This window comes from Thrips palmi, unplaced genomic scaffold (assembly GCF_012932325.1).
Source record: "Thrips palmi isolate BJ-2018 unplaced genomic scaffold, TpBJ-2018v1 HiC_scaffold_17, whole genome shotgun sequence".
Lineage (NCBI taxonomy): Eukaryota > Metazoa > Arthropoda > Insecta > Thysanoptera > Thripidae > Thrips > Thrips palmi.
Window position 1 is genome coordinate 4,747,677 of NW_023144626.1, and position 24,810 is coordinate 4,772,486.

At 60.8% G+C, this 24,810-nt stretch overlaps 1 protein-coding gene across 1 annotated transcript; it reads left to right on the forward strand.

The window, feature by feature from the left end:
- Positions 1 to 1,400: 1,400 nt before the first annotated feature.
- Positions 1,401 to 6,969, forward strand: LOC117643962 (synaptogenesis protein syg-2-like). The gene is made up of 8 exons (XM_034383149.1): positions 1,401 to 1,507; positions 1,589 to 1,797; positions 1,869 to 1,994; positions 3,506 to 3,724; positions 4,671 to 4,828; positions 5,003 to 5,147; positions 5,219 to 5,349; positions 6,757 to 6,969. The coding sequence occupies exons 1-8, from the start codon at positions 1,455 to 1,457 to the stop codon at positions 6,967 to 6,969; spliced, it is 1,254 nt and encodes a 417-aa protein (XP_034239040.1). The 5' UTR covers positions 1,401 to 1,454.
- The last annotated feature ends 17,841 nt before the right edge of the window (positions 6,970 to 24,810 follow it).

Genomic DNA, 24,810 nt, shown 5'->3' on the forward strand with positions numbered 1-24,810 from the left:
CGCGCGTCCGTTGGGTTGCCTGCCTCCGGGCGCCCCGCCCTTCGGCTAGCTGTGCGATTAGTCCCATTTTATTTTCAAAGAAGCTCACGCCTCTTGCTGCGATCGACTTCCCCACTCTTTGCTGTGTCTAATCTAATCCACTTGCGCAATGCGAAAAAAAAGAATTTAATAACAACGGTGCAGGCGAGGCCGTGGCGAGGCTATTCACGCGCAAACAGGGCGTGAAATTATTGTTGCGGCCGGACTGCGCTGCTGGAAGCGGCTCGGAGCCCTCCACTGGAAAAGGGGGAGGGGGAGGCTGCGAGGCCCATGGCCGGCCGGGCCGGGGGGCGGGGCGCCGTTTTTACGTTCGTTGACACTTATTGGAAAGTGCGCTGTTACCGGGACTATTATCAACCAATTTACACGCGCCCCGAACGGTAGCTCGGCAGCGAAGCACATGTGCTCTGCGACGCGAGCGACGCCCACTGCAGAGCGAGGCAACTCCGGCAGCCATGACAACGACCCACGTGCGGAGTCAGCACCACTGCAAAAAAAAAAAAACACAATCGCATCGATGGAGTCTGCCGAATCTTGCCGGAGTGTATGATTCAGCTGGAACGCCGGGCTGCTCGTCAATGGAATAAGAGGGACCAGCCCAATACATCCAAATCACAACTTTTAAAGCATGTGAATAAAGGGACGGGCACACAAGGCCGCCGGCCCCTTTTGACTCCCAGTCTCGCGCCAACAGTGTGGCGGACACGAGGAGGGGGCCTGGCTTTGAAGTACTGTCTGCTGTCTGAGGCCTTTCCTCGTGCCTCAGGCCGCCCACACCGTAAAAACGAACGCCCAATCCAATGGGTCCTTTTCCTGATCCAGGGACAATTAGTTGCGAGGAACGACCTGGAGTCCTTAAACACACGCCAACAAACACGTTTTTAAAAATACTGAGGAGAAGCACAAACTTTGAATTTATAGGTTAGGTCAGGTTTGGTTTGGTCAGGTTAGGTTAGGTAAGGTTAGGTTAGATTTTTAAAATATGTATTTTTCAATTGCGTTGGCAACCTTGTTTGCTGTTTGCATCGACACGCGTGGCGGCACGTGCAGCGCGGTGACAGAGTGCTCGGCGTAATTGGGTGAGGCCTGATTATTAGAACCCTTCCAGCGTGCAAACGGTCTCATTAGAATTAGGGGAACGCGTTGTGCTCGTGTGAGTGTGTGTACGTGTATGAGTGGGTGTAAATGGAGGGGGCGCAATCATTAACAATAACACGGTGTAGACCGATCGCGCTCTGTCAATCGTCTACAATGCAGCCGTATGCAAATTGTTTGTTTTTTATTGGGTTCTTTTTATTTATTTAATTCCTTTTATTTTTTCAGAGTCTGTGCTGGAGGTGGTGGCGGCGGTGGGGCTGACGGCGTCCTTGCCCTGCGCCAGCACGCCCCTCGGCGGCCGCCGCGAAGCCCCGCTCATGCTGTTGTGGTACAGCGAGAGCGCGCCCGACGACGGAGTGCCCATCTACCGGTAGGTGGTTCGAGGGTTCGACCCCCGTCCACGGCAAAACGTTTCCCATTTCTACTCACATTGTTTTTCTTTTTTTTTCAGGGTGGACGCGCGTGGCCGGCCTCTCTCCCACGCGAGGCTCTGGTCGTCGCCGACGTGGTTCGGGCCGCGTGCGTCCTTCGTGGTGGACCAGGACACGGTGCACCTCGTGGTGAGCGGCCTGCGCGAGGAGGACCACGGCGTGTACCGCTGCCGGGTGGACTTCAAGGACTCGCCGACCAGGAACTCCAGGATCGGCCTCACCGTCACGGGTACGTCGGGGTGGCACTGGAGGTTTTTCGCCTGGCGGGGATTTGAACCTACGTCTGCGTTCTGTCCGCAGTTCCACCGTCGCAGCTGCTTGTCACGAGACTGCCCCACCCGCAGGGCGGCCCCAGCGTGCCGCTCGAGTCCCTGCCGCCGCTCAAAGAGGGCGACGAGCTGAGCCTGGCCTGCGAGGCGATCGGAGGCAAGTACACCAAGAAACCTGCCGCGTTCATGTGAACCGACGCAGAATGCGATCCGTCCAAGCACCAACCAAGGGGAAATAACTCCAGCCAAATTTTTGTACACCGAAATTCATCAATCTTGCATAAAAGTCACTAAAATTCATTCAAATTTATCGAAATTTGATTGAAATTCATCGACTTTTGATTGAAAGGCACTGAATTTCGACCGAAACTCAACTGAAAATCATCGAAATTCGACTGAAATTCATTGGAATTGTACACTGAAATTCGCAGTGATTTCCGCTTGGCACCAACACAGGGGGAGGGGGAGGCGGGATTCCGAGAACCCTATGCCTGTAGAGGGGCAGTCGATTCCGAGAAGGCGGAGGGCTGAGGGCATGGCCTGGCATGGCCGCGCCAATCCGTGGGGATGAGGCTCAGGCGAAGGGCTTCGGCCATAAACGCTCATAAAGGAAGGAGGTGGCGCCCTGCCGCCCTACCCTGCCCTGCCCTGCCACGCTCCGGCCGGTATGACTACTTCACCTCCGCCCCGATGGCAGGGCGGCCAGGGCGGCCAGGGCGGCCAGGGGCCACGCGCAACTTTGTACGGCACATTCGGAAAGTTGGAGGCATAGTGTACGCCATAGCCTCCGTCTCCGGTAACTGGCTTCGCCAACTGATAACTCTCTCCCTCTCCCCCTTGCTCGTGGAGGCCCCATGCGCCGTCCTTACATCCAGAGATCGGATTTGGGGAGACTTGCAAAGTGTTTAGACGGCTTGATTGTCGAATTCTTGGGCCCACTGCTGTTCCCCCGACTTCCCCGAGTACCCTGAAAACGTTCGGGCGACACGTCTGCCTCGACGGACGACGGTCAAGCCAACGCAGCCAATTCTCCACTTACCAAGAAGTTACTCTCTGCTCGATTCTGGTTCGGCAGGCGGCGGGCCGCTCAAATATCCTTTTCGCGTCTCGCTGCCTGCTGCCTCCTTCATTGTTCGCCCGCCTCACCCACTACTCAAACTTGGCCCCCTTGGCCCCGCCAGGCCCCGCCTCCCCCCCGGATGTGCCACCATCACACAAAGGGGATGCCAAGACTATTTACCCCGGTCCTCAAATGTGAGGGCTGTGGGGCGCGCCACGCGGCACATTGTCTTTCTTGAGGTGGGGGCGCGCGGCACACCGCGGCACGCCGCGGCGCGCACATGTACACACACTTATTAACCCCTTCCGCTCGCACACAGGCTCAGGGGGTCGTCCAATAGTAACCACACATGGTGCGTGGAAGTGCTACACTGCGTCAGCGGAGTTCAAGTCGGCTGTCTCCTTGACATGACAAGGCCGTCACAACTTTCGAAAACTTTTAAGAGAAGTCTCGCATCGCGGAAGAGTGACGACAGAGCGCACAAGCTTCCCGACACATGAATCATTGACATTAATCTAATGGGATACACCGTGAGTAGTATGGGTGCCCCCTTTCGGCGGGCCGCCATTTTGGTGGTCCCCCACTTGCCACTGTGACTGTGTTACCAGGTCGGCCGCGTCCCAGCGTGGTGTGGCTGCTCGGGGACGTGGTGGTGGCCGACAGCTGGGAGGTGGGCCCTCGGCCCGACTCGGTGGTGAGCCGCCTGCTGATCCCCGCGCTGGGCCGCCTCCACGGCCTCCACGGCCTCCGCGGCAGGCTCGTGTGCAGAGCCTCCAACAACCCCAGCGCGCCGCCTGTGGACAAGGAGCTGTTCCTCGACGTACACCGTGAGTAAATAGCAATCAACGTCATTCGGACCCGGGGCTGTGTGCGTGGGGCGAGAAACGGCGAGGACATCTGGGGAGGGGGCAAATTTGTCTCGGGAATAATTAGCAAAACTTAAGGCAAACTCCAAAAAGAACTTGATAAAATGAACACTCCAATATTTTTGTGTATTGCTTGAGCGTTACTTCTGTCTGCGGGTCCACTAGAAAAACGATTCTGCGCTACATGTTCCCAATTTTGCAACCCTGCTTTTGTTGTTGTTGCTGCTGCTCTGAAACTATGCGGCCGGCCCGGAGCAAACTAGCTGCGGTCGCGGCGCGGCAGGCATCGGCATCTCTTTGGCGCGTCTTTGCCGCGAGGCCCCCGGGCCACCAGGCCTTCCTTGACCCGCAGCGGCAGCGAAATGGCGCAGCGACGGGGAACAGAAAACGTCAGATCGAGAGTACAAACAGACAGGCCGACAGACAGGCAGACAGGCAAGGCAGGCAGTCGGGGGCATTCATACACTTGAATGTGTGGGGCGAATGGTGAACTGTATCCCCGCTGCCCGCTCGCTCCGCTTAGAATTACCTTTGTTGGCGACGAGTCCGGACGAGTCCGACGGGAACGGGCCAGGCAGCCCCGTCGCCGCCGCCGCCACAACGATCCAGAATGACCCTAAAATGGCTTTATGGAGTTTGGACACAATGGCGAGCGCGTGGCGGGGACGCCGCGGCCAAACCAGGAAACAAAAAAAAAGAAACAGAGAAACAGGTCCGGGGTTCCTTCGCTGTTTTTGGCTCAGCAAGCGAAGCCTTTTTCTCGACACGGGGTGAAAATCAACTCCAGAGTGTTTGATAGTACAAAAACAAAAGTAAAACCTCATTTTTTTACAATCTTTAACATAAAAATTTAACTGTCAAGGATTATTTTTTTTTTTGCATTGTTGTATTTGTTACGCTGTCGCAGTGCGCCCCCAGTCGGCTCGCATCGTGGGCGGCGGCCGCAGCCTGCTGGCCGGTCAGAGCTACGACTTCCAGTGCCGGAGCCTGGGGTCGCGGCCCCCGGCCGACATCACGTGGCGCTGGAAGGGATCGAACGAGGCGCTGCAGGGCCCCGTCAAGAGGGTCAGTCACTGCCGTCTCCAAATCATGTTTCTCTCTAGCCCTTAATGGCAATGGTAATGCGCGGTAGGCCGGCGGTGTGCGTGCGCGCGCGGCGGGACGGCCTACCCTCTGGTTCGCAGGCGCTGACGGCGGCCGCGCGGTGACTGCATGGTGATGCTTTACTTTTGTTGGCAGCTCGCCGGCTCCGCCACCGAGTCCATCAGCGTGCTCACACTCACGCCGCGGCCCGAGCACGACGGCCGCGTCATCGAGTGCGTGGCCGACAACCCCGTCTTCACGGACAGCGAGGTGCGCGACGAGTGGCGGCTGTCGGTGCACTGTAAGTCTCGTGTCGGTGCTATTGTTATCGCTCTCGGGTGTTCTTGACGGAGTCGAGCATGCTGTCCACAGACGCGCCGCGGGTGACGGCCACCCTGGGCGCCAAGCTCAACGCCAGCAACATCAAGGCGGGCGACGACGTGTACCTGGAGTGCGCCGTGGACGCCCGGCCCGCCGCCAGCGCCGTCACGTGGGCCCACAATGTAAGTGCTCCCTCTAAATCAATGGCGGGGAATACCTCCGTAATTAAAACGGCGACTGCAAGCGGGATGCGCCCGAACCGCGCTCCGTCACTCTCGCACCGCGACGGGGCGCCCCGTGAGTGCGAGGGAGACAGAGCGACGGAGGTGCCGCTGGGACGCAGCCCGCGGGGCTGCAAGCCTTGCGGCCTTATTGAATTCTCGCTCGCTCCTTGCCTGTCGCCATCCCGCTCCTGCCTTTGCTTTATTTCGTCTGTCTCTCTCTCTCTCTCCCTCGCTGTGGTCGAATTACTGCGCGGCCAGCCCATTCACGGCCCGGCCCAGGCCCGGCCGCACTGCCGGAGTGTTTACGATGGGAATCAGACACCGCCACCGCGCCCACGGCCTTTGTCCACACGGCCTGCCCGGCAGTCCCGGCCGCCCCGGCACGGCGGCGTCCTGGATATTTACTTCATGGTGGTCGCGGTTTTTGTTGCTTGCAATTCTTTCGCGAGCGGGCGGGGCGCGGCGGGGCGGAGGGCGATGTGGCCTGTTGCAATAGCCATTACGGTTTCCTGAGAGGGGCCTCCCGCAGCCCGCGGCCCGGGCAGACAAGGGGCTGGAGCGGGCTGGAGGGCCCTCCCCGTCGGCGGCTGATAACACTTGCCGCTGGAGGCTGCCTGGCTGGCGCTGGAGGTCACGCTGGAGGCCAGCAGCCCGCGGCGCGTTTTGGATTCACGCGCAGTCTTTTCATTCTTTTGATTCGACGATTCTTCGCAATCGCTTGGCTTTGCTCCGAGGTGAAAACTTGTTCGTGCCCTACGCAGTGCGCCGCGTGGTGGAATCGGGCCCATACAGTGGTGGCTGAAAGCCAGGATTGGGTCATTTTCGAGAAAACATCCCTCGTACTGCGTGTACGGCGTGCGGGGCGCGCGTGCCGGCCCGGGCTATGAAAAAAACGCGTTTCGGCGTCGAGCCTAGCCGCCAGCCGGCTCCACGCTCCACCACGCCCCGCCACGCCCCGCCACGCCCCGGCCTGCACACGCTCGGCCACGCCCTGTACGTGGCGGACGTGCGGGGGACGTGGCGGGCCTCGGAATGGGCCTTTGGCGGCCTACGGCCTTCGGCCTGGCTAGCCCGGCGAGCGCGGCCACCGCGGGCCCCTTGCCCTGTGCAACCCGACACAACACGCTTATTGGGCTGGCCTTGCCCAGAGGCCCTGCCTAGAGGCCCTGCCCGGCCTCGGCCGCCGGCGAGACCTCGTCATCGGCCTCGTGCCAACGGACGGACCTGTCCGATTTCACACCCCAAGAGCACGTATTTGGAGGTCACCGTCGCACCCGAATCCTTGCCCGAAATAACGACTCTTTTTTGGGTTGTGTATTCCGCTGTTGCTGTTTCTTGCTACCCTTGACTTGAATCTGGTTCCAGGGCGAGGCGGTGCAGTCCAGCTTGTCGGCGGGCGTGGTGGTGACGGAGCGCACCCTGGTGCTGCGGCGCGTGTCCAAGCTGGCCGCCGGGGACTACGCGTGCCACGCCAGCAACGCCGTGGGGCGCGCCCACTCGCCGGCCCTCACCCTCGTCGTCATGTGTACGTACAACGCCATTTACGGTGTGGTGAATCTTTTGCGTTTTCGCTTTTAGTGGCCGCGGTAGGCATAAAACCCGCGCATTTAGTGACTGCGCCGACTGGACGCGCGGTCCCGGTGCAGCGGAGTGTCGCTCTGTCCCTCTCGCACTCATGGGGCCTCACGTATGGGTGCGAGGGAGACGGGGCGGCGAGGACGTCCCCGGGAATCAGGCCGCAGGCCGCAGCGTTTTAATCTCGATTCCGATCCCGTTTGGCGTCGAACGCGAGGGGGAGGGGGGGGGGAGGCCTTGCGGTGATCGTAAGACGTGGCCGGATTGGGGAGCAGCTAGCTCTAGCGGCTCCGGCGACTCCAGCGGCGCGGCTCCCTTTGCGTTTATTTGATTGGATTAGGATAGCCGGGGATGCCTAATGTCCCGAAGGGCCTTTCACTTCGTTATTTCGTGTCGTCCGCGCCGATCGAATCAGCGGCGGCGACGAGCAGCAAGGACCCGAACGGCTGAGTTGCAGCCGCAGCGAGTGTAGGTACCTGTTACCTCGCGAGGCCGCCTGGTTCGCGCTATCTGCGAGCCCAGCGTGAGTGGCGCCACGGCGGCAAAACGGCATGCACACTGTTTCCATTTACATCATTTTTCATTCATTTTTGTCCCATTTTTCCGTCCCGCATTCCCAGGCTGGCTTGCCGGTGGACCGCGGTGGCGCTGCCAAAGCGACAAGATGCCTTTCCTTTAATCTGTGCAAATGGCGAGGGGAAAGGGGGGGGGGCTCCCTTTGCCGCTCCTCGGCCGGACCCCCGTCCCGGTCTCCGCGTCGCGGCGCGCTTTCCGATATTTTGCGTCCGATGCCCACTGGCTTATAAAATGGGCATCGCGGTGAAGTGTAGGGTTGGCTGCGACCGCACCCCGTAAAGCAGCAGCAGCGGGATGAGGGATGAAGGCGCAAGGTTTTCAGTTTTTTTTTCTTTTCTTCGTTCTGGAAGCGCGATTGCACCGCGCATCGACGACTCTTACAGATTATTGACGTTTCCGAGAAGCGGCGCGGTGTCTGTTTGTTATTTCCGCGCCACCTTCCGCGCGGCTTCGGCTCCGCTTTCCGATTCCGGCCGCACTCCGACCTGATTTACAGGCAGGTGGCTGGCCGCTCGGGCTGGCTGCTGGCGGCGCAGGCCAACAGTGTCGTGGCCGCGGCTCTCCCGGCCAATTGTTTGTGTCCCCGGGATGACTTACGCCCCGCGCCAGGCTTTCTCTGTCTCCCTCGCACTCATGGGGCGGACCGTGGCGGTGCGAGAGAGACAGCGCGAGTCCGCCGCTAGGCTGCGCCAGGCCGCCGTCTTGATCGTAATTTACTCGGCCCTCCCTTCGCCTTGTGTTCGCACGGCTCGCGCGGCCAGAGATGAGTTTGTGTCTCCTTACGACGGGGTAAGCAGAAAATAGTGGGCCCGCCCGCGCGGCCGTTGCCGCCGGTGCCGCAGACTGATTCCGAGAGTCGCTCTGTCTCTCTCGCGCCCGTGCGGGACGCTTCGTGGGAGCGAGGGAGACAGAGCGACTCTCAGTGTGGTGCGCGTCGTGGCGGCGGCGCGGCGGCGCGGCCTAGGCTGCAAGTAAGCCCTGAATGGCGCCATCCTGCCGCACGGCACCGCACGGCACCGCACGGCCGGCGTGGACGCGGCCAAGGCGGCCGACGTGGCCCAGGCCCCGCCAGGCCCGGCCTCCGCGCGACACCCGGGAAAAGAAGGGCCAGATTAATGCTCCACGACTACACTGCCAGAGAGGACTCGTGGAAATAAAACAAAACCTCCGCCAATTTTTCCGCCATTCTGCCAATGTTTGCGACCCACTTTCAAAAGCGGCTCTTACTTTATGCAAAAGTGTTTAGAAAAAAGACTTTAAGAGTGTATGCGTGCTTTTCCTGTTTGCGACGAGGAAGATGGAGGCGGCAGACAACTACGCGACTCCAAAATAATGTTAGCCCCTCTTATTGGATGCCAACTTGCTTTGCCTTTTATCTTTCTATGCCGTGTGTGTTGGTGTCACTGTGTCTGCCTGTCTGATCCATGAGAGAGGGTAGTGGGGGGGGGGTCGACTGTATTGTTTTCATCCCAGGCGAGCCAATGCGGTGTTCGGTTGGTGCCGGTCGCTCTTCCTAACGTTTTCCATCAATGAGCTGCCCTCTTCGTGTGGGTCGTAAAAAAGGCGCCCCTCCTTCAGTTTATTTTCATTTCCGCCTCCTCTGTTTCCCGTTATCGCCCCCCTCCCCCCTCCCCCGCCCCCTTTTTGCATTTGCCACCGCGCTAGCGCCAGCTCCTCGGGAAGGGTGTTTTTAGGAGCGTGGAGAAAGCAGGCGAACTTTTCGGTTTACTCTAAACACGCCCCTACAACCCCCACCCCCTCGACTCCCTCGCCTCCCCGCGCTCACTGCCGGCGCATCTCTTTCTTTTCGCTCTCTCTCTCTCTCTCTCTCTCTCTCTCTCTCTCTCTCTCTCTCTCTCTCTCTCTCTCCCTCTTTCTCTCTCTGTCCCTCCAACACTTTTGTGGCATCGCTTGGTAACCAGCGGTAACTTTGTTTCGAGTTGGATGACCGCACGGACCGCGAGTGACTGGTTGATCGAACGGTCGGACGGAGACGAAGAGGGAGGGAGAGGCCAGACAGAAAGAGAAAGACGGAGCACGAAGGCGAACAAGAGAAAGAAAGAAGAAAAGAAAAGTGCCGTCAGAAAAAGTCGGCGGGATTTCAAAAATACGCTGCGTGCTTGAGTGCGCGCGGCTAAGAGCGGCCAGCGGTTGTTGTTTTGCGGCGAGATTCGCTAGTCTGAAAAGCCCGAATGATTTAACGGGGCGTAAGATATGCAGCGTTCTCGAAGCGATCCGGAGATTCGGTCCAGATTTCCGTATATAAAGGAAACCCGGCCAACGGCAATTTCGCTCCGCTCATTTTAATAAATTAAAGTGGCCTAATTATACCTGGGAAGGGTGGGCGGTGGCATCCTTGGCACACGCACACCCCCTTCCCTTCCCTGTCGTCGTGTGGACCGCCACCGAGTTTTCGGAGGGATGAAAAAAATCTCATTCAACGAACGTTAATGAAAGCAGATGATCCATCGCGTTTCACAACTGCTGTGATAGCCGAGAGGTTAGAGACTTGGGGTCGAGTTACCGCAGGCCGGCGTTCGAACACCACCGTCACAAAAGTTTTTTCGACTTGCTATCCTAAGGGTGGTGGTTCGAGGCCATCCGAGCGGAGCCGTGTGCAACAGGCCCACATGCCGGAGGTTCGACTCCTAACAAATATTTCCATTTAATTTTACTGCCTCACCCAGTGCGGTTCAAACCCGCAAACGTGAGCCCACTCCGAGCATGGGACGTGATGGTCCAGGGAGTAGAGGCGTCGGTTCTCAGTGCTAGGGTCGGCGGTTCGACTCCCCCAACTTCTTGCGAAATTTTGACCGGGTCGGTCGAGTCCTGTTGCGTCAAGAACCCACCTCACGCCGATCCCCTCATCATGGGCCGTGGTGGCCGAGAGCGTAAAGTCGTGTGATCCCGAGGGCGGGGTCCGGGGATCGAATCCCATCATTTCATTACATTTTTCGACCGCCTTCCTCCCACTGCAACTCAAACCCGTCGTCCAACACGCTGTCAGACGTACAAGCGTGATAGCGTAGTGGTCAGAGTCACATTCACCTGGCCACTCCGCTGTGGGTGTCTAAAAAGCAATCCGCTTCGGCGGGTTGGCCTCGGCACTGGAGCGATGGAGTATTTGATCCATCAATCCAGACCATCCGGTGTGTGGTTGCGGGTGGTGCCTCCTTGACTCGTCGGGGAGGCGATGATAAGTCCTTTGAAGCTGGCCTAAAACGCTGTATGTTCGGTACGGGAGCGCCGGACAGTGGGGGTACCATGGGGTACACAACCAACCCTACGAAAACAAGAAGCTCCCACCAAACCTCTTCTCTGTCTGAGTCTCTCTCTGTCTCTCTGTCGTCTCACTCTACGTCCCGCCCCTCAAAGAGCTTCGTACTGGGTGCTCTCACCCAGCTGCCTGAGCTTTGGGGTCCTACTGGGTCCCCCGGCGAACGCTTGGGTCGCTGACGGGATTAACCCCAGGTACCTGATAGCACCGGTTCCCATCCCGAACACCGAAGTAAAGCAGGAGGCCTCCCCATTAAGACTGGGGAGGGGGTGTAGAGTTCAAATTTTTTCTTTTCTCTTTCAAATTTCTCGGTTAATACTCGTTTGGTTTCCTTATACGGGCGGGCAAGCAGACGACAGCAGGCAACGGGCATGTCCACGGCGCGCTGCTCGGGCTGCTATCCGAGGTGGGGGTGGGGGGTGGGGGGGGACAAATGTCGGCCCGTGATTGAGCTGTTTCGCGTCCTGCTCACTTACTGTTGTTCCCAGCCGCCAGCCCGCCTGTCTGCCAGCCCCGCCAGCGCGGCGGAGCCACGGCGGGGGACGGAAATCGCTCTCCTCTCGCTCCTTGAGTTGTTTAGGGGCGGCGCGCTGTGACGGCGACGTCGGCGACGTCGGCCGGGCGCGGCGCGGCGCGTCTTTCTGGGGCGACGCCTGTCTACGCCGACGGAATGGCGTGGCGGGGGGACGGGGAGGCTGGGTCCAAGGCTGGGTCCTCGAAAACTCCTCCGGCTGGCGGAGAGAGAGCGTGCTCCATACGGCCGTGATCACCGCAGCGCGCTGGCGGTCGTCCAGGTCGTCTCGTCCTGGGCGTCCACGGCGGCGTCCCCCGCGTAAAACTACAGCAACTCTAACGACGCTGCGCGCTGGCGAGCAGAAGCAGCGGCCCGGCAGCGCGGCTTGCAGGCAATAAGCACCACGCCGCACGACGCGCTCGTAAACAACCCGCAGCGTAGCGCACCGCGTCCCAAAAACATGAAAACGGACTTGAGAGCGGCCAGTAAAAGGAAATGTTGCCTATCGGCAGGACAGCCTTGATGGCGTGCGCTGTCCCCCGCGCTGCCGCAAGGCCTTGCAAGGGTATCAGCAACGCGAGTTTGCGTTGTTTCCCGGAACAGGCTGGCGGCCTGGGCTTCGAAAAAGCAACGAAAGAAAACAACCTGCCTTTCCTTTCTGCAAGGACGCTGAAGTCGCCTTCCCTTCCCCGTCGGTCTGGACCCGACCGATCCGACCTCCGTCCATGTGCCTCCCTCCCTGACCTATCTGGCAAACATGATGAATTGAAACAAAAGGCATCAGTATTGAATTATGCCGGTCGCAGTGTGGTGGAACAGGCCGGGCAGACCGAGGCCGCCGGCCGGGACCCGCACAGGCCCAGCGGGTGGGTCCGCACCGCCCGGCACCGCCGCCCACACGACACCTGCGCGACCAGCGCCTGCCCCCGGCGGCCTGGAGGCCCTGGAGGCCCTGGGCTGCGCGGGACGGGACCCGATGCCCTTCTGCCTACAGCCAATATATTTCTCCGTGCGTGGATGTGCCGTAAGGACGGCGGAACCTTTTTTCCTGTCCCCACCCCCCTGCCCCCGCCTGTTGGACCCTTTATGCAGTCGTATGCGGACCGGGCGTGCTTGCCAGACAAGCGCCTCCGAACCCCCACCCCCCTCCACCCCCTCGCCCGGGACGGCATCTGGTTTTGAAAACTGATAAATGGCATCAGAAATGGTCCGGGACAAACTAACGACCTAGGCCCTGCCTCCGCGCCGCCCTGCCTCCCGCCCGCGAGCCAAGGGCCCGGCGGCCCGGCCCAGGGGGGGCGCCCCTAAGCGACGTGTTTTAACAAATTGCCGCTCCGGAGAATGTTTTGCCTACTTTGCTTAGGACCTGCAGGCGCTGCAGGCGTTTGGGTTGCGGTTCGCCGCCACCCCCTCCCGGTCACTAAGCCCCCTCCCCCCCCTCCCCCTCCCCCCTCCCCCCCCCGCGACACGGCGCGGACGGACGGACGGATGATTTCATTCCGTTTGCTAACGAGCCGGCGCTGCTCGCGCTGCTAGCGCTGCCACAGAAGGCATTCCGTCATTGTCGTTCTTTTCTCTTCTTAACTCTATTTCACTTTTCTTGCGACCTTAACCTCATTTATTTCAGCCTTCACGAGCCAAAGAAGGAGTGTGCGCGCGACGCGACGCGGCGCGCTGCCCGCCGGCCTCGCGGACGCAGTCGTCGTTGTGCCGAACAACCCGTCTGCCTGCAGCGGTACTCTCAAGGAGACGGCCGCTCAACAGCCTGTAAAGGGGCGCGAAAATAAAGGGACACTCCCTGCAGTGTCGACATCAAGCAACACGTCAGGTGCTTGAGCAGGCCGAGCTAGAAGGGGTGTCAGCAAAACCTCGCCATGGCGAGACGGATCCGCAACATGGAGGAGGAACGCAGTCTCAAGGAGGGACTCTGATTGGTTGGCCCCGCGGAGTGATTGCTCTAAACTGCTTTGGCTGCTTGCAGACGCCCCGGAGTGCCGCCACCGCGACGCCGAGCTGGTGGGCGCGCTGCTGCACGAGACGGTGGCGCTGGCCTGCGCCGTGGACGCCGTGCCCGCGCCCACGTCGTACCGCTGGTCCTTCCCGGAGGCCGCCGTCGCCACGCCGCACCGCCACCAGCACCACGGCAGCACCGTCCTGGTGACGCCGCGCGCCGCCAAGGACTACGGCACCTACGCGTGCCGCGCGGAGAACGCCGTCGGCGGCCAGGAGCGGCCGTGCCTCGTCCGCGTCGTGCACGCAGGTCAGTCCCTCCACGTCGTCCAACTCGCGGCCCAGCCGGCCCTGCCGCCACACTGCAGTGGGGGTGCGTTTCCTGGCTACCAGTGCAGACTGATTCCGAGAGTCATTTTCGTTCCCCTGTCTCTCTCGCACTCATGAGGCGTCCCGTATTGGTGCGAGAGAGGCAGAACGACGGAAACGACTCTCGGAATCAGTCTGCAGCCAAAGGCGGGGACGACGGCCGCTGCGCTTCTGAAAGCCCCCCCGCTTTTCAATGGGGATGAATGTCACTTGGCGAGATTGTCGACTGCGAGGGGCGGGGGGAGGGGGGGGCCACTGGGTGCGGCGTGCCCGCCACTGCTAGCCACTGCGCCACTGCCAAAACAGACGGACGAGCCGGCACCGGTTCGTCGCAGGCGGCTCGAACCCCAAGGGTCGTAGGCTTCAAATTTCTTTATGTTTTATTTTAAACCAAATTTTATTTGACTCCGTCAGATTATTTTTAAAAATTGTCTCGGAAGTTTTGCAATGATATTTCCACTTTAAGACCTCGACACCTCGACGTTTATCACAGACCACTTCAAAAGTTGCAATCAAATCAGCTAAGAGGATAGACGGGGTGAGGCCCGACCCGGTGGTAATCGAAGCACTATTCGCATTGATTGCGTCGACCCATTCACATTCACCGTGTTCACAGTCGTGCGTACTTTTTGGTGGGGTGTTTCGGGCTGCTTTTGTTGGCTCCTTTCTGCGCTGCTCCCTTGCACACTGTTTGCCGTTTTCAAGCTTCCCTTATTGTTAATCAATGGGGCGGTGCCTGCCATCCCATTCCCGAGAGTGATTGCAGCCTGCATGCTGAACGCATCACTGAGAGAGAGAGAGAGAGAGAGAGAGAGAGAGAGAGAGAGAGAGAGAGAGAGAGAGAGAGAGAGAAAGAGAGAACACGGCGCACCCTTTTTTCATTTTTTTTCTCTTTTCTTTTTATCTTTTTTCTCTCTCTTTCCCTCCCCGCGCCCCCCTGTCCTCGCCAGCCGGTATGTGTGTAAGACTTCCATTCGCTATTATTATTCAAGGCGTTTCCATCACCTGAAAAGCCCCTCCTCAAGTCCGATTCCGAACGGCGCTTTCGTCGCCCTGTCTCTCTCACACGCGTGGGGCGTCCCGGAAGCGTGTAAGAGAGACAGCGCGACGAGACGAATCAGCCGGCAGCCCGCGCAGGGCAGGCGCGACTGACTGGTTCCCTTTCGCAGTGCAGCGGACTGACTCCGCAAAGTGTGTCGTCGCTCCGTCTCCCTCGCACCTGTGCGGGCGGTGCAGGCCGCCCCAAGAGTGCGAGAGAGACGGACAGAAAGCGAGCCTCTCAATTCCTTGCGAGAGCGAGCGCGCGGGACATTGTCCGAGCGGGCCGGTGTGGGCTGCAGCGCCGCGCGGGGCGGGGCGGGGCCACGATATGAAAGAAGAGCGAAAATGTTTTATGCTGGGAAGAAGGGGCATAATATGCAGATGCTCCGGGGCCTCCGGGGCGGCCGGGGCCGCCAGGGTCGGGTGATAAACGTGGAGGGATACGCGTGGAGGCCCCAGGGGGAGGCCGTGGAGGCCCCGGGGGCGACGACGCGGAGGCCGCCCGGCCCGGCCCAGCCCGCTGCAGTGCAGTGCAGTGCAGGCCTGCTGAGCCAACACGCCACATACTGATGCCCCTGACCGACCCCACAGTGCACACACTGCGCAAGGACAAGCAGCTAGCAGCGCAGCATAACCGGCGCCCAGCGCGTCAATTTTTAATCTCGCAGGAAATGAACGGTTGCTGGTGCCCCGCCGTGACGCTCTGCACCCTTGAGTGTTAAGTGTTCAAGTTTTCCGTTTAACTTTCCCCTTCCGGGGTCGTTGACGCAGGCCTCCCACTGCCGCCGTCCAACTGCTCCATGGCACGCCTGCTGAGCCCCGCCGAGCTGCGGCTGGGACCGCCACCGCCGCGCGCCGGCCTGGAGCTGGGCGTCGCCGCCGTCACCGAGACCACCGAGCCGGCCGGCGTCGGCATGCTGCGCGTCGACTGCCGGGCCGCGCCGCCGTCCGGGCTGCCCGAGCACTTCATGCTGCACCTGGTGCGCGAGGCCGCCGCCGTGCCGCTGTACAACCTGACGCTGCCCGTGGGCGCGCCGCCCGTCTGGGAGCTGGCCTGGGCCCCGGAGCCCGGCGCGTCCTACTCGGCCCGGCTGTACGCCGTCAACGCCAAGGGCCACTCCGAGGCCAAGGTCCTGGAAGGCGGGCCCCTGCGCGGCGCGGACCCCGTGGCCGGTAAGTCACGTTCGAGTCTCGGACTCTGCCTCTCGGACTCCGAGACCCGGACTCCGAGACCGTCGCGACGTCTTGGCGGGTGCAGCGCGTTACAGGGCACGAGTGGCGCGCGTTAACGGCGCCACGGCCCCACACTGCCCGGGGTGGGTATTACGCCATCCACCGCAGCGCCACGCAGCGGGGACGGCCCGAGACGGGGTCAAGAGTCTCGGAGCAGCCCCTGCGGGCAACACCGCGTACGGCGTGCGGGGCGTACGGCGGAGTAAACATGGAGATTAGGTTACCACGCACCCCGCCAAGTTTCGGGCGTCGAATGCCGCCGACGGAGTGAAGGGGAGAATCTGCAGCAGCGCGGCCGAATGCCTCGCAACGCCGCGCGCGTGCTCGTGTTAGCTGCAGCGCCGCCAAATGTAACACTTTGCTCCTCGCTCTGTTTCCCTTGCTTACGACCTCCGCCGCGCGTCACGGACTTGATTACGCCCGGGCAGTCGTCGCCGAGGCCGTCGCCCGGGCCGTCGCCGTCACATCGCTTAGCTCCCCGTCTTGCAGTGCGGCCCCCGCAGTACAAGAGCGGCGAATAGGGCCCAAAAAAGACGAGGAGTGGCTCGCGCTTTGCGAGGGTGGGGGTAGTTGAAACAAACCCCCGTCGAGTACGCTGTGCGACGTAGTGCCGCGCCAAACGCCGGACCCCGGGTGGGGCCCTCGCAGCCGCAGGTGCCGCGGTGCGGTGGGACGGCGTACCTCCAATCCGAACGGGGGCCGTCGCCCACCTGGCACAAAGTTCCAGGCGGAGACCCGCCTTGACACGGGCAAACGTGGTGCCGGGGCACACCGGGGCACACCGGGGCACACGGCCGCCCCCTGGGGGGCTGAGCATCGCCCGGATCGTCTCAGTCCGCTGGCCAAATTGAAACTCGCCCCTGAATGGCTGCGCTGGACCGTGCCGGACATCCAGGACCTGTCCGGCATCGGGGACTCCATTAAGGACGACCGACCCAATGACGAGTCAATTAAGGGACTGCAGGCTGGGCGACTTGACCTTCACTCCATTCCGGAAACGGCATTCGGAGAGAGAGACCCTCACACACACCCACAGGCACACACACATCTACATCTCTTTCTCCCACACACACACACAGTCACAGGGGCGCATCTGTCCCCCTGCAGGGTGGGCCTAGGGCGAGGCGCAACAGAATCATAAACATGCAGAGTAAGCGTCGCTTCAAACACCACTTGGAGAGTAGACGGAACGCCTGCCGGGATATTTGTATCATAAAACACCAGAAATGAGATCTCCGCGCCTCGCCTGTGCGCCCCCTCCCCTTCCCTTTCCGTCCTTCCTCCGCCATTTTCTTTCTCTTCTTGTTCTGTCTTTCTTCCCTGCAGTGGCCTGCTCATCTGCCCGGCCGCCCTCGCCTCCATTCCGCAGACTGGGATAGTCTTTTTGCTCCCCCCCCCCTCCCCACTTCCTCCCCGCGTCTCCAAAGACATAGTGCGTTTGAATAAAGAGTCCGCACACGCGTCACCGACTTTTTTTTTCCACCGTTCTTCCTTTCTCGTCGGATCTCCTTTATTTTTCCAGTCCTATTTCCACTTCCGCCGCCTCGGAAGCGAGGTAAATTAATCTGGAACATGGAGTATGAAACATTTATTTCAAATGCGGACTTAATTGAGGGGAGGAAAAGGGGAGGGCTTACTGTAACGTCATAAGGACGAGGCACAGAATTGCTGGTGAAATTTTCAGTAATATTTACGCCGTTTGTTCTATAGTGGCAGTGGTTTTAATCCGAGACGGATAATCTCGGGGGTGAAGAGAGTTCATGTCTGACAGATGCAAAGCTGCTTCAATTTAGCTCCATGTTTTTCTCCGGACTTTCCGAGGCACGGTAAGCGTGGTTGACGACACCTTGCCTTCCTCCGATTTTCAAATATATTTTTTTATAAAACAGAGTGGGCGATGGCCAGGGTGGTCCGATAAACTGCCGAAGCTGGGAGAGCTGGGGCCGAGTGGCCCGGGGTCTATGGACGAGGGTAACAGATACTCCGAGCTAGATGAACTGCCCCCTTTATGAGGGGGATCTTTTCCCTCTCAGGGCTTTACGCGCCTCAGCCCGCCTCAGCCCCCTGCTCCTCGCGCCTTCTTAGCCGCGCCCTTCCATTTTTACTTTCTTGCCGGCCGTTGGCAGCCGTGGGCCGAGTAGTGTTCACGGCTCGAGGGTCTGACCTGCCCCGCCCGCTACCCCACTTGAAGCAGACGATGCACGCGATTTTTGCTCGTACCTCCCCGCCGTTCTCCTCGAAACCGTTGTTGGCCGCTGCCCCGATGCCTTGCCGCGCCGTGCCCTGCGATGCCGAGGGACGTCGGGACGAGACCGATTCGCCTCCAATCTGTGCAGCGGTGCGTTGCGGGCGAACGCGAACGCACATGTCCGGAGAGAAAAATAAACAACAACAAAAAAGAGAACGACGGCGGCGTGGACGGTGGACGAGCATCGGCTGGATACACGGATTTGTCTGGCTGGGGCAGGGAGGGGGCTGCTTGTTCAGATGAAGGCGGAGTTCAATGCCATGCCCTGACGGCGGACAGCGACAGTAGTAAGAATACCCCCAGGTCTCGCCGACGTCTTGGACGCCCCACCTCCACGACGCCATGGCGGCGAGTGACCTGGACTGTTCCATACTACTGACGACCTGCACCGGGCGGTGAAGTTCGACACGTCATCTGGCGTGCCGCACTCTGGGCACGCCTGCCGACACCTGAGACCCACGCTAGCGCGCTGCCATGCAAAGCGGGTAAACAGCAAGACGATGTTTAGAATGTCGCATGCCAGCTGGCGCGCCAGCTTTTTCCAGCCGCTACTTCTGGACCTCGGGGCGACGCGGACGGGGGCCAGCGAGGGGGCCGGAGTTGGAGGGGCGGGGCTTGAAAACTACAGGAGGACAACAACTTTCATAAATATTAATACACTGCCGCCCAACTAGATGCAAAGCGAACGCGCGTGCTGCATAATGTTTGCGTCCGCGGGAGTCTTTAACAAACATGGCAAAAAGACAAGGGGACGCAAGTAACAGAGTCACTGTGCGGCACCCCCGCTGTGCGTGTGTGTGCGCGTGCGTGTTTAGACTGGCGAGGGTGTTACCTTGACCTTCCTCAGCCAAGGTAAAAGGTCACTTTACTCCACACGTTCGCGACTGTCTATTTGTGTAGGTGCGCCCGTGCGCTATCAGATGGGCGCGGTTTTCTTCCTTGCTTTGCCCTTTCTGCGAATAAATTGTTTTGCTTTTCTTTCTATTTTTATTTCACCTGGGTATTTGAGCGCGTGCTCCGCGCGACCCGCCTCATATGCCCCGCCGGCCATGCCCATGCCGGCCGTGCGGCCAGGCCGTGCAGAAGGCGGTGGAAGGCAGCGCGGCGGAGAGCGCCCGGCGAGGCAGGCAGGCCGCTCCACCCGCGTGCGCCCGGGCGGCCTACCCCGCCGTTTGCAGGCGCTCGGGTCGAGCGCCCGGCCTCCGACGAAGTTAGGTTAGGTTAGTTGAATCATATGTAGCATGCGCATCATATGTAACATGTGTTCTAGGCCTTGAAAGGAGGGTGGGGGGGGGCGTAATGTTTCTTTCAGAGGGAGTAGCCTCAGCCTCCGTCCATACCCCGCGTCTCGAGAGCACGTCGGTCCCGGGGGGCGGTGGTGACCTATCCTTTGAAATGTATAGCGGCCGTTTTTAATTTAATATTTTATTCAGAGGATAGTCTCACACTGTTTGGACGTGCCTGTCCCCCAGGTCCCTCCAACCAGCCCGACGACGGGACGCAGCCGCTGCTGAGCGGGCTGGTGGCGACGTCGTGCGCGCTGCTGCTGGTCGCCACCGGGGCCCTGCTCGTCCTCGCCGTGTTCCGGCCGCGCCGCCGGCCGCCGTCGTCCCCGACGTCGCCGTCCCCGGACGACGCCGCCCCCGCGACCAGCCTGCTGCCGGGCGCCGCCACCGCGCCGGCCCCCAAGGCCACGATGTCGACGCCGTCCTCGCGGAAGGCCGCCGACGACGCCGACCCCGACGTCATCCCCGCCGGTGAGAAAAGAAAATCCTCTAAACTGCAAGGCAGTGCAAAATGAAGTCGGCCAGTTTACTCGGTCGCCGGTGATGCAAATATTGGCGCCCTGCTTTCGGCCGTGTCGTGCATGTATGTACCGTGTTTTTTTTGTGCCGCGTTAGGTGGCCCTTGCTTCCGGCTGACGTAGATATTACTTCACTGTGTGTGTGTGCGTGTGTGTGTGTGTGTGTGTGTGCGCGCGCTGTGAAAACAAATCCCGAGCAAAACTCACGGAGAATAGAGAGCGTGGTTCTCATAATAATACCTGTCGGCGCTTCTTGTTTCGTTTGCTTCCTCCGACCGCTAAATTTCGCATCCGCGTCCCACATAACAGGCGGGGCGCTCCCGTACTACTACACTGTAGTCGTCCCGTTCCACGCCAAAGACTTTCCCCATTTCCGCGTCTCCAGGGCACACACATGGAACGCGACACAACTGTTGCTTACCCCTCCCATCCATTTCTTGAATGCGTTCGTCCGGACGCCCGACGCCACCCGACGCGCCTCCCATACCTATACAGTTCCCGGACGGCCTGTCATCTGGCACTAGCGCCTTTGAACCAGAAACTCCATGAAAAGTTACTCCCCATTGGTACGTGAAGACAGGGCGCGCGCGTTTGTGTGTGTGTGCGTGTGTGCGTGCGTGTGTGTGTGTGCGTGTGTGTGTGTGTTTACGTCTTGACGACGATTGGATTGTCACTGATTCTACCGCAAAGTTGGCGCCATTTGCATAGAGCCCTCCGAGTTTGGCAGCGCGTTAGACGCCGCGCACGGCACGGGCACGGCACGGCGCGCGGCATCTGGCACGCCACGCACCACGTGCACTGCCACAATAATTACCTTTCCAACTTGAAATTGTTTCGAACAGGTAAAATGCGGTTTTCGCGAAAGACGTTGACGAAATGCCAAGGTGCACCTTGCGCGAGGTCCGGTCCGGGCTGGGCGAGTGTGTCGGTGTTGTCGCTGCTCTCCCCGCGACTTCCCACTCACGCGACGCGCCGCGCGGCGTGTCGCGCACGGAGTTCATAACGGCACGGCACTTTATATTTACCCGTGCCGTGCCGCCGTGCCGCCGTGCCGCCGTCGAGAGAATTCCCCCGCTTCCCGGGGATCCTGGAAGGGGTAGGGGTTGCCGCCGGGGCCCGGGGCCTTTCTCAACCAGGTTTCAACCGCTTTATTTAGTTTCAATATCGCCGCCGAACTTTTGTCGTCTGGCGCACCGTGTTTTGGCACGCGGCGGCGGGCTGGGGGAAGGGGCGCAGTGGTGGTGGCGCTTGGCAAAGTGGCGGGGCGGGGCGCGCGAGGCGAGACACGCCTAACCGCTGTAACGTGAACGTGATACCGGTCCCCGCAGCCCCGGGACGGGAACAAACGGACGGTCTGCCGAAGTCCTTCGGGAGCATCGGCGGACCGCTGGCCACCTGAAAACAAAAAAAAAGGATTGGCGTCAAACAAAGTATCGGCCCCTTCCGTCCTCCCACCGAGGAACGAGTGCTGGTCGAGACCGAGACCCCGAGACTCGTCCTCGGCGGCGCCCTCGTTCGCGTCCTCGGGGGGCTGGCCCCTTGGCTGGCCCGGGCAGCGCGGTGCGACGGGTATTGGGTATCGCGTCATTACGCCGTGGCGGCGCTGCGGGCTGCGTCCAAAACTCGCGCTGTCTCTCTCGCACTCCTACGGGACGCCCCACGAGTGCGAGAGAGACAGCGCGTTTCGCAACCAGCCTGCAGTTACGTGTCCGCGGCCTCGGACGCGCCGCGGAGGCCGAGAAGGCTGCGAAGGCGGAGGCTGGCGGCGGCTCGTTAAAACTCACTTAAAGCGGTTCGCAGCTGTCCCCAGGGCGTCCTCCAGGAGGCCGAGCCGCCGTTATGGCAAGACGCCGCCGCCGACGAGGAGACGCGACCAGGGCGAGGCGCACCCGCAGCACCAGGGCGAGGCCGAGCAGGCCCTGCTGGCGGAGCGCGCTGCACGGCGGACCACGGTGAGTAGGAGCCGCTCGCGGGTTGCATGAGGTTCTTCAGCGCCGTGGGTGGCGCGGCGTGGCGTCAGTGGAGCATCACTGCTTTCCCCGGCCCTCCTAAAGGATTCCCGACAACCCCGCTCCGCGCCGCGCTGCTCGCATTCACAGCATCTAAGTGGTGACTGCAGCCTGCGGGGCTGCTAAAAGGAGGCGAGGCCGCGCGGCTGAAGCGAAGTGGCTGCTCTCGCCATGCGCGCAGCGCAAGGCGGGCCGGGAGGCGCCTGCACGACGGGAACTGCACGCCCCGCCCCGCCCCGCCCCGCCCCGCCCCGCGTCCGGAGGAGCGGCGCTCCGGCGACGACGCTGCTGCACCCGGACGTGCTGCACGGGCTGCTCGCTGCACGGCTCGAGCCCACCTGTTCGCGTAGTCGTCGCCTGAGGCGCTGGCCGCCCTGGCCTCGCCCTGGCGAAGAGCCGCGCAACCACCACCTCAGTGGCCCCGGACCGCCCCGGACTCTCGAGACGCCCCAGCCTCGCCGCCGGCGGCCATTGGGCCATCCAGCAGAAGTGCCCACAAGTCCATTCCGTATCGGGGTTTCTGGGGCGCCGCAGTCGCCGCGGTCGCTGCAGTCGCGCCCAAGGCAAAGAAGCTGAGGGCCGTGCCAAGCCGCGAGGGGCCGCGCGGGGCGGGAACAGACGAACACTCCCAGAAAGTGGCGCAGGAACCGTTTTGGCGCAGTGGTAGCGTTAAACGAGGGTGTCTTTTCGGTGTTGCAGGTGCGGGCCCCTGCAGCCCCCAGGGCCAGCGGCGCCAGCGGGGCCCCTGTCGCTGAGGCGGAGAGCCAGTGCTAGCAGACGGAGACCGCGCCGTCATTCCCTGTAAACATCTTGTAAATAAAGAGATATCTTGTAAATAAAGAGATATCTCGTAAATAAAAAGATATCTTGTAAATAAAGAGACAGCACTAAAGTAGTCTGTGTTTTTCTCCCTGCAAATTACTGAAACATTACGAAACGTGTCACATGCAGCCACAGAGAAGGCCGATTTTACCCCGCCCGGTCCTCTCCGGGACCGGATTGGCTGTTTTAACACGGCCCTCAATCATCCGATCGGGGAGGATAGTTGTTTACGGGCACGTCACCCCGTGAACCCAATTATTGCACCAATGCATTCTGCTGTGGGAGTACTCACAAATAAGGTTACAAAGGAAAATATGCGCGCGCGGCCCCGGCGTTGATAAATATTTGTGTAGTTTTGGAGGTGATGATGAAACACAGCCAGAGTCATATTGCGTCGCGCTTCCCCGGCTGCCTCCCCCTCCCCGTCCACACACACACACACACACACACACACACACACACACACACACACACACGCACGCACGCACGCGCACAGACACACATACGCAGAACCAGCATGCATAGTGTGCGGACATTATTATATGGTGCGGCATAACGCGAGCACCTGTTCCCATTCTCACAAAGTAGCAAACAACGGGCATGGAGCGGGCGCGGGGGGTGGGGGTAGGGGGTGGGAGGGGGAGGGGGCACAGGTCAGGGGAAGGGGCGGGGAGGGTAACGCATGTGACACACCGCGTCACGGCCACGCGCAAACAGCACACGCGGTTGGAGTAAACGCCACGCTCGGGTGCACACGGCGTGGAGCAGGGCGCGGGGCACGGCCCGGAGCACGGCGAGCGTGCAGCAGAACAAGAGTCGGGGGAGGACCTGGGGGGACGGGGGGGTCCTCTGGAGCGCCGAGGACCTTCTGGAGGAGTCGCCGAAAACAAACCCCGCCTGGAGTGACAGCGACAGTGATGATTCGGTGTCCATTGCGTGGTTTAAAGATTCCGCTTGGGTCACTCCTTTTTTATTTCAGCGTCGAGAATGTGCCTGCAGTAACCACCTCACGCGAAACAACGACTAAAAAGTGGTCGGCGGAGCGGGCGTCCCGTCCGCACGCCACATACTCGCGGCGTGCGGGCCCGCAGTGTGAAAAGTTGAGTAAAACAGCGGAGCGAACATGACAAAGTGTGGGGGCTGGGGGTAAAGTGATATAGGGAAGGGTAGTTTGGGGTATGGGGCGAGAGGTAAGGCGGGAGGTGTGGCGGGGTGGAGGTGAGATAAGTTATAAGGTTAGGGAAAGAAAGATTATAGGGGGCGTGGCCAGGCGTGGCACGCCAGAGGATGCACGGTCGTCTTGCGGCAGTTCATCGAGCACCGAGTAAATGCCGGGCTAGGCCATGGCCAGGCACCGCGGCGTGCCGGCGTACCTTGCTGGCGTACCGCTGCTCGGCCTGGGGCTGACACCACGGGGACGGGGTGGGTGGGGGCGGGGAGCGCTCAGGCGCCAGGCACCAGCTCACCTCCCGTCCCGTTTCGTCCCTCCGTGAACTTAAGTTTGAATTGGGCACGACAAAGTTTGCGAGTTGTCTGTTTCTGGGAGCCCAGTGGAGACTGCCACGCCGAGCCGCGCCGCCCCGCGCCACGCCGCTACTTGCGAGTGGGAAGGCGGGGAGGGGGAAGCAGACCGCGGGGCTACACAACAGTTCATTACAATTTAAGTCATTTGTAAAGTTGGTTAACGCGAGGAGTACCACCGCCAGGTTCGGACTCTTATCTTTGCGCGGCGCGTGGCCCGCGTGCCGGTCTTGGCGCGGCGGGCGGCGCGGCGCGGCTCCGCGATAAAGAGCACAACGAGCACATTGTTGAGTTTGAATCTACTCGAGCGGGGCGGCGCCAGCCCGCCAGTGCGCCAGCGCGCCAGGCCGCCAAGCTTTGGCGGAGCGCACGGCGCTTGCCGCCTCGGAGTAAACGAAACTTGTCTCGGCTTCCCGGCCTTGCCTTCCTCCCCGCCGGCAACTCTGTGGATTTTGTTCATTTTGGGGCGGGGCGGGGCGG

Bases quoted from the DNA above. Each gene is read 5' to 3' on its own strand.
- LOC117643962 (XM_034383149.1), top strand. From the start codon at position 1,455: ATGCTGTTGTGGTACAGCGAGAGCGCGCCCGACGACGGAGTGCCCATC. The intron at 1,798-1,868 runs GTACGTCGGGGT...TTCTGTCCGCAG, and splicing joins GATCGGCCTCACCGTCACGG to TTCCACCGTCGCAGCTGCTT. The intron at 3,725-4,670 runs GTGAGTAAATAG...ACGCTGTCGCAG, and splicing joins GCTGTTCCTCGACGTACACC to TGCGCCCCCAGTCGGCTCGC.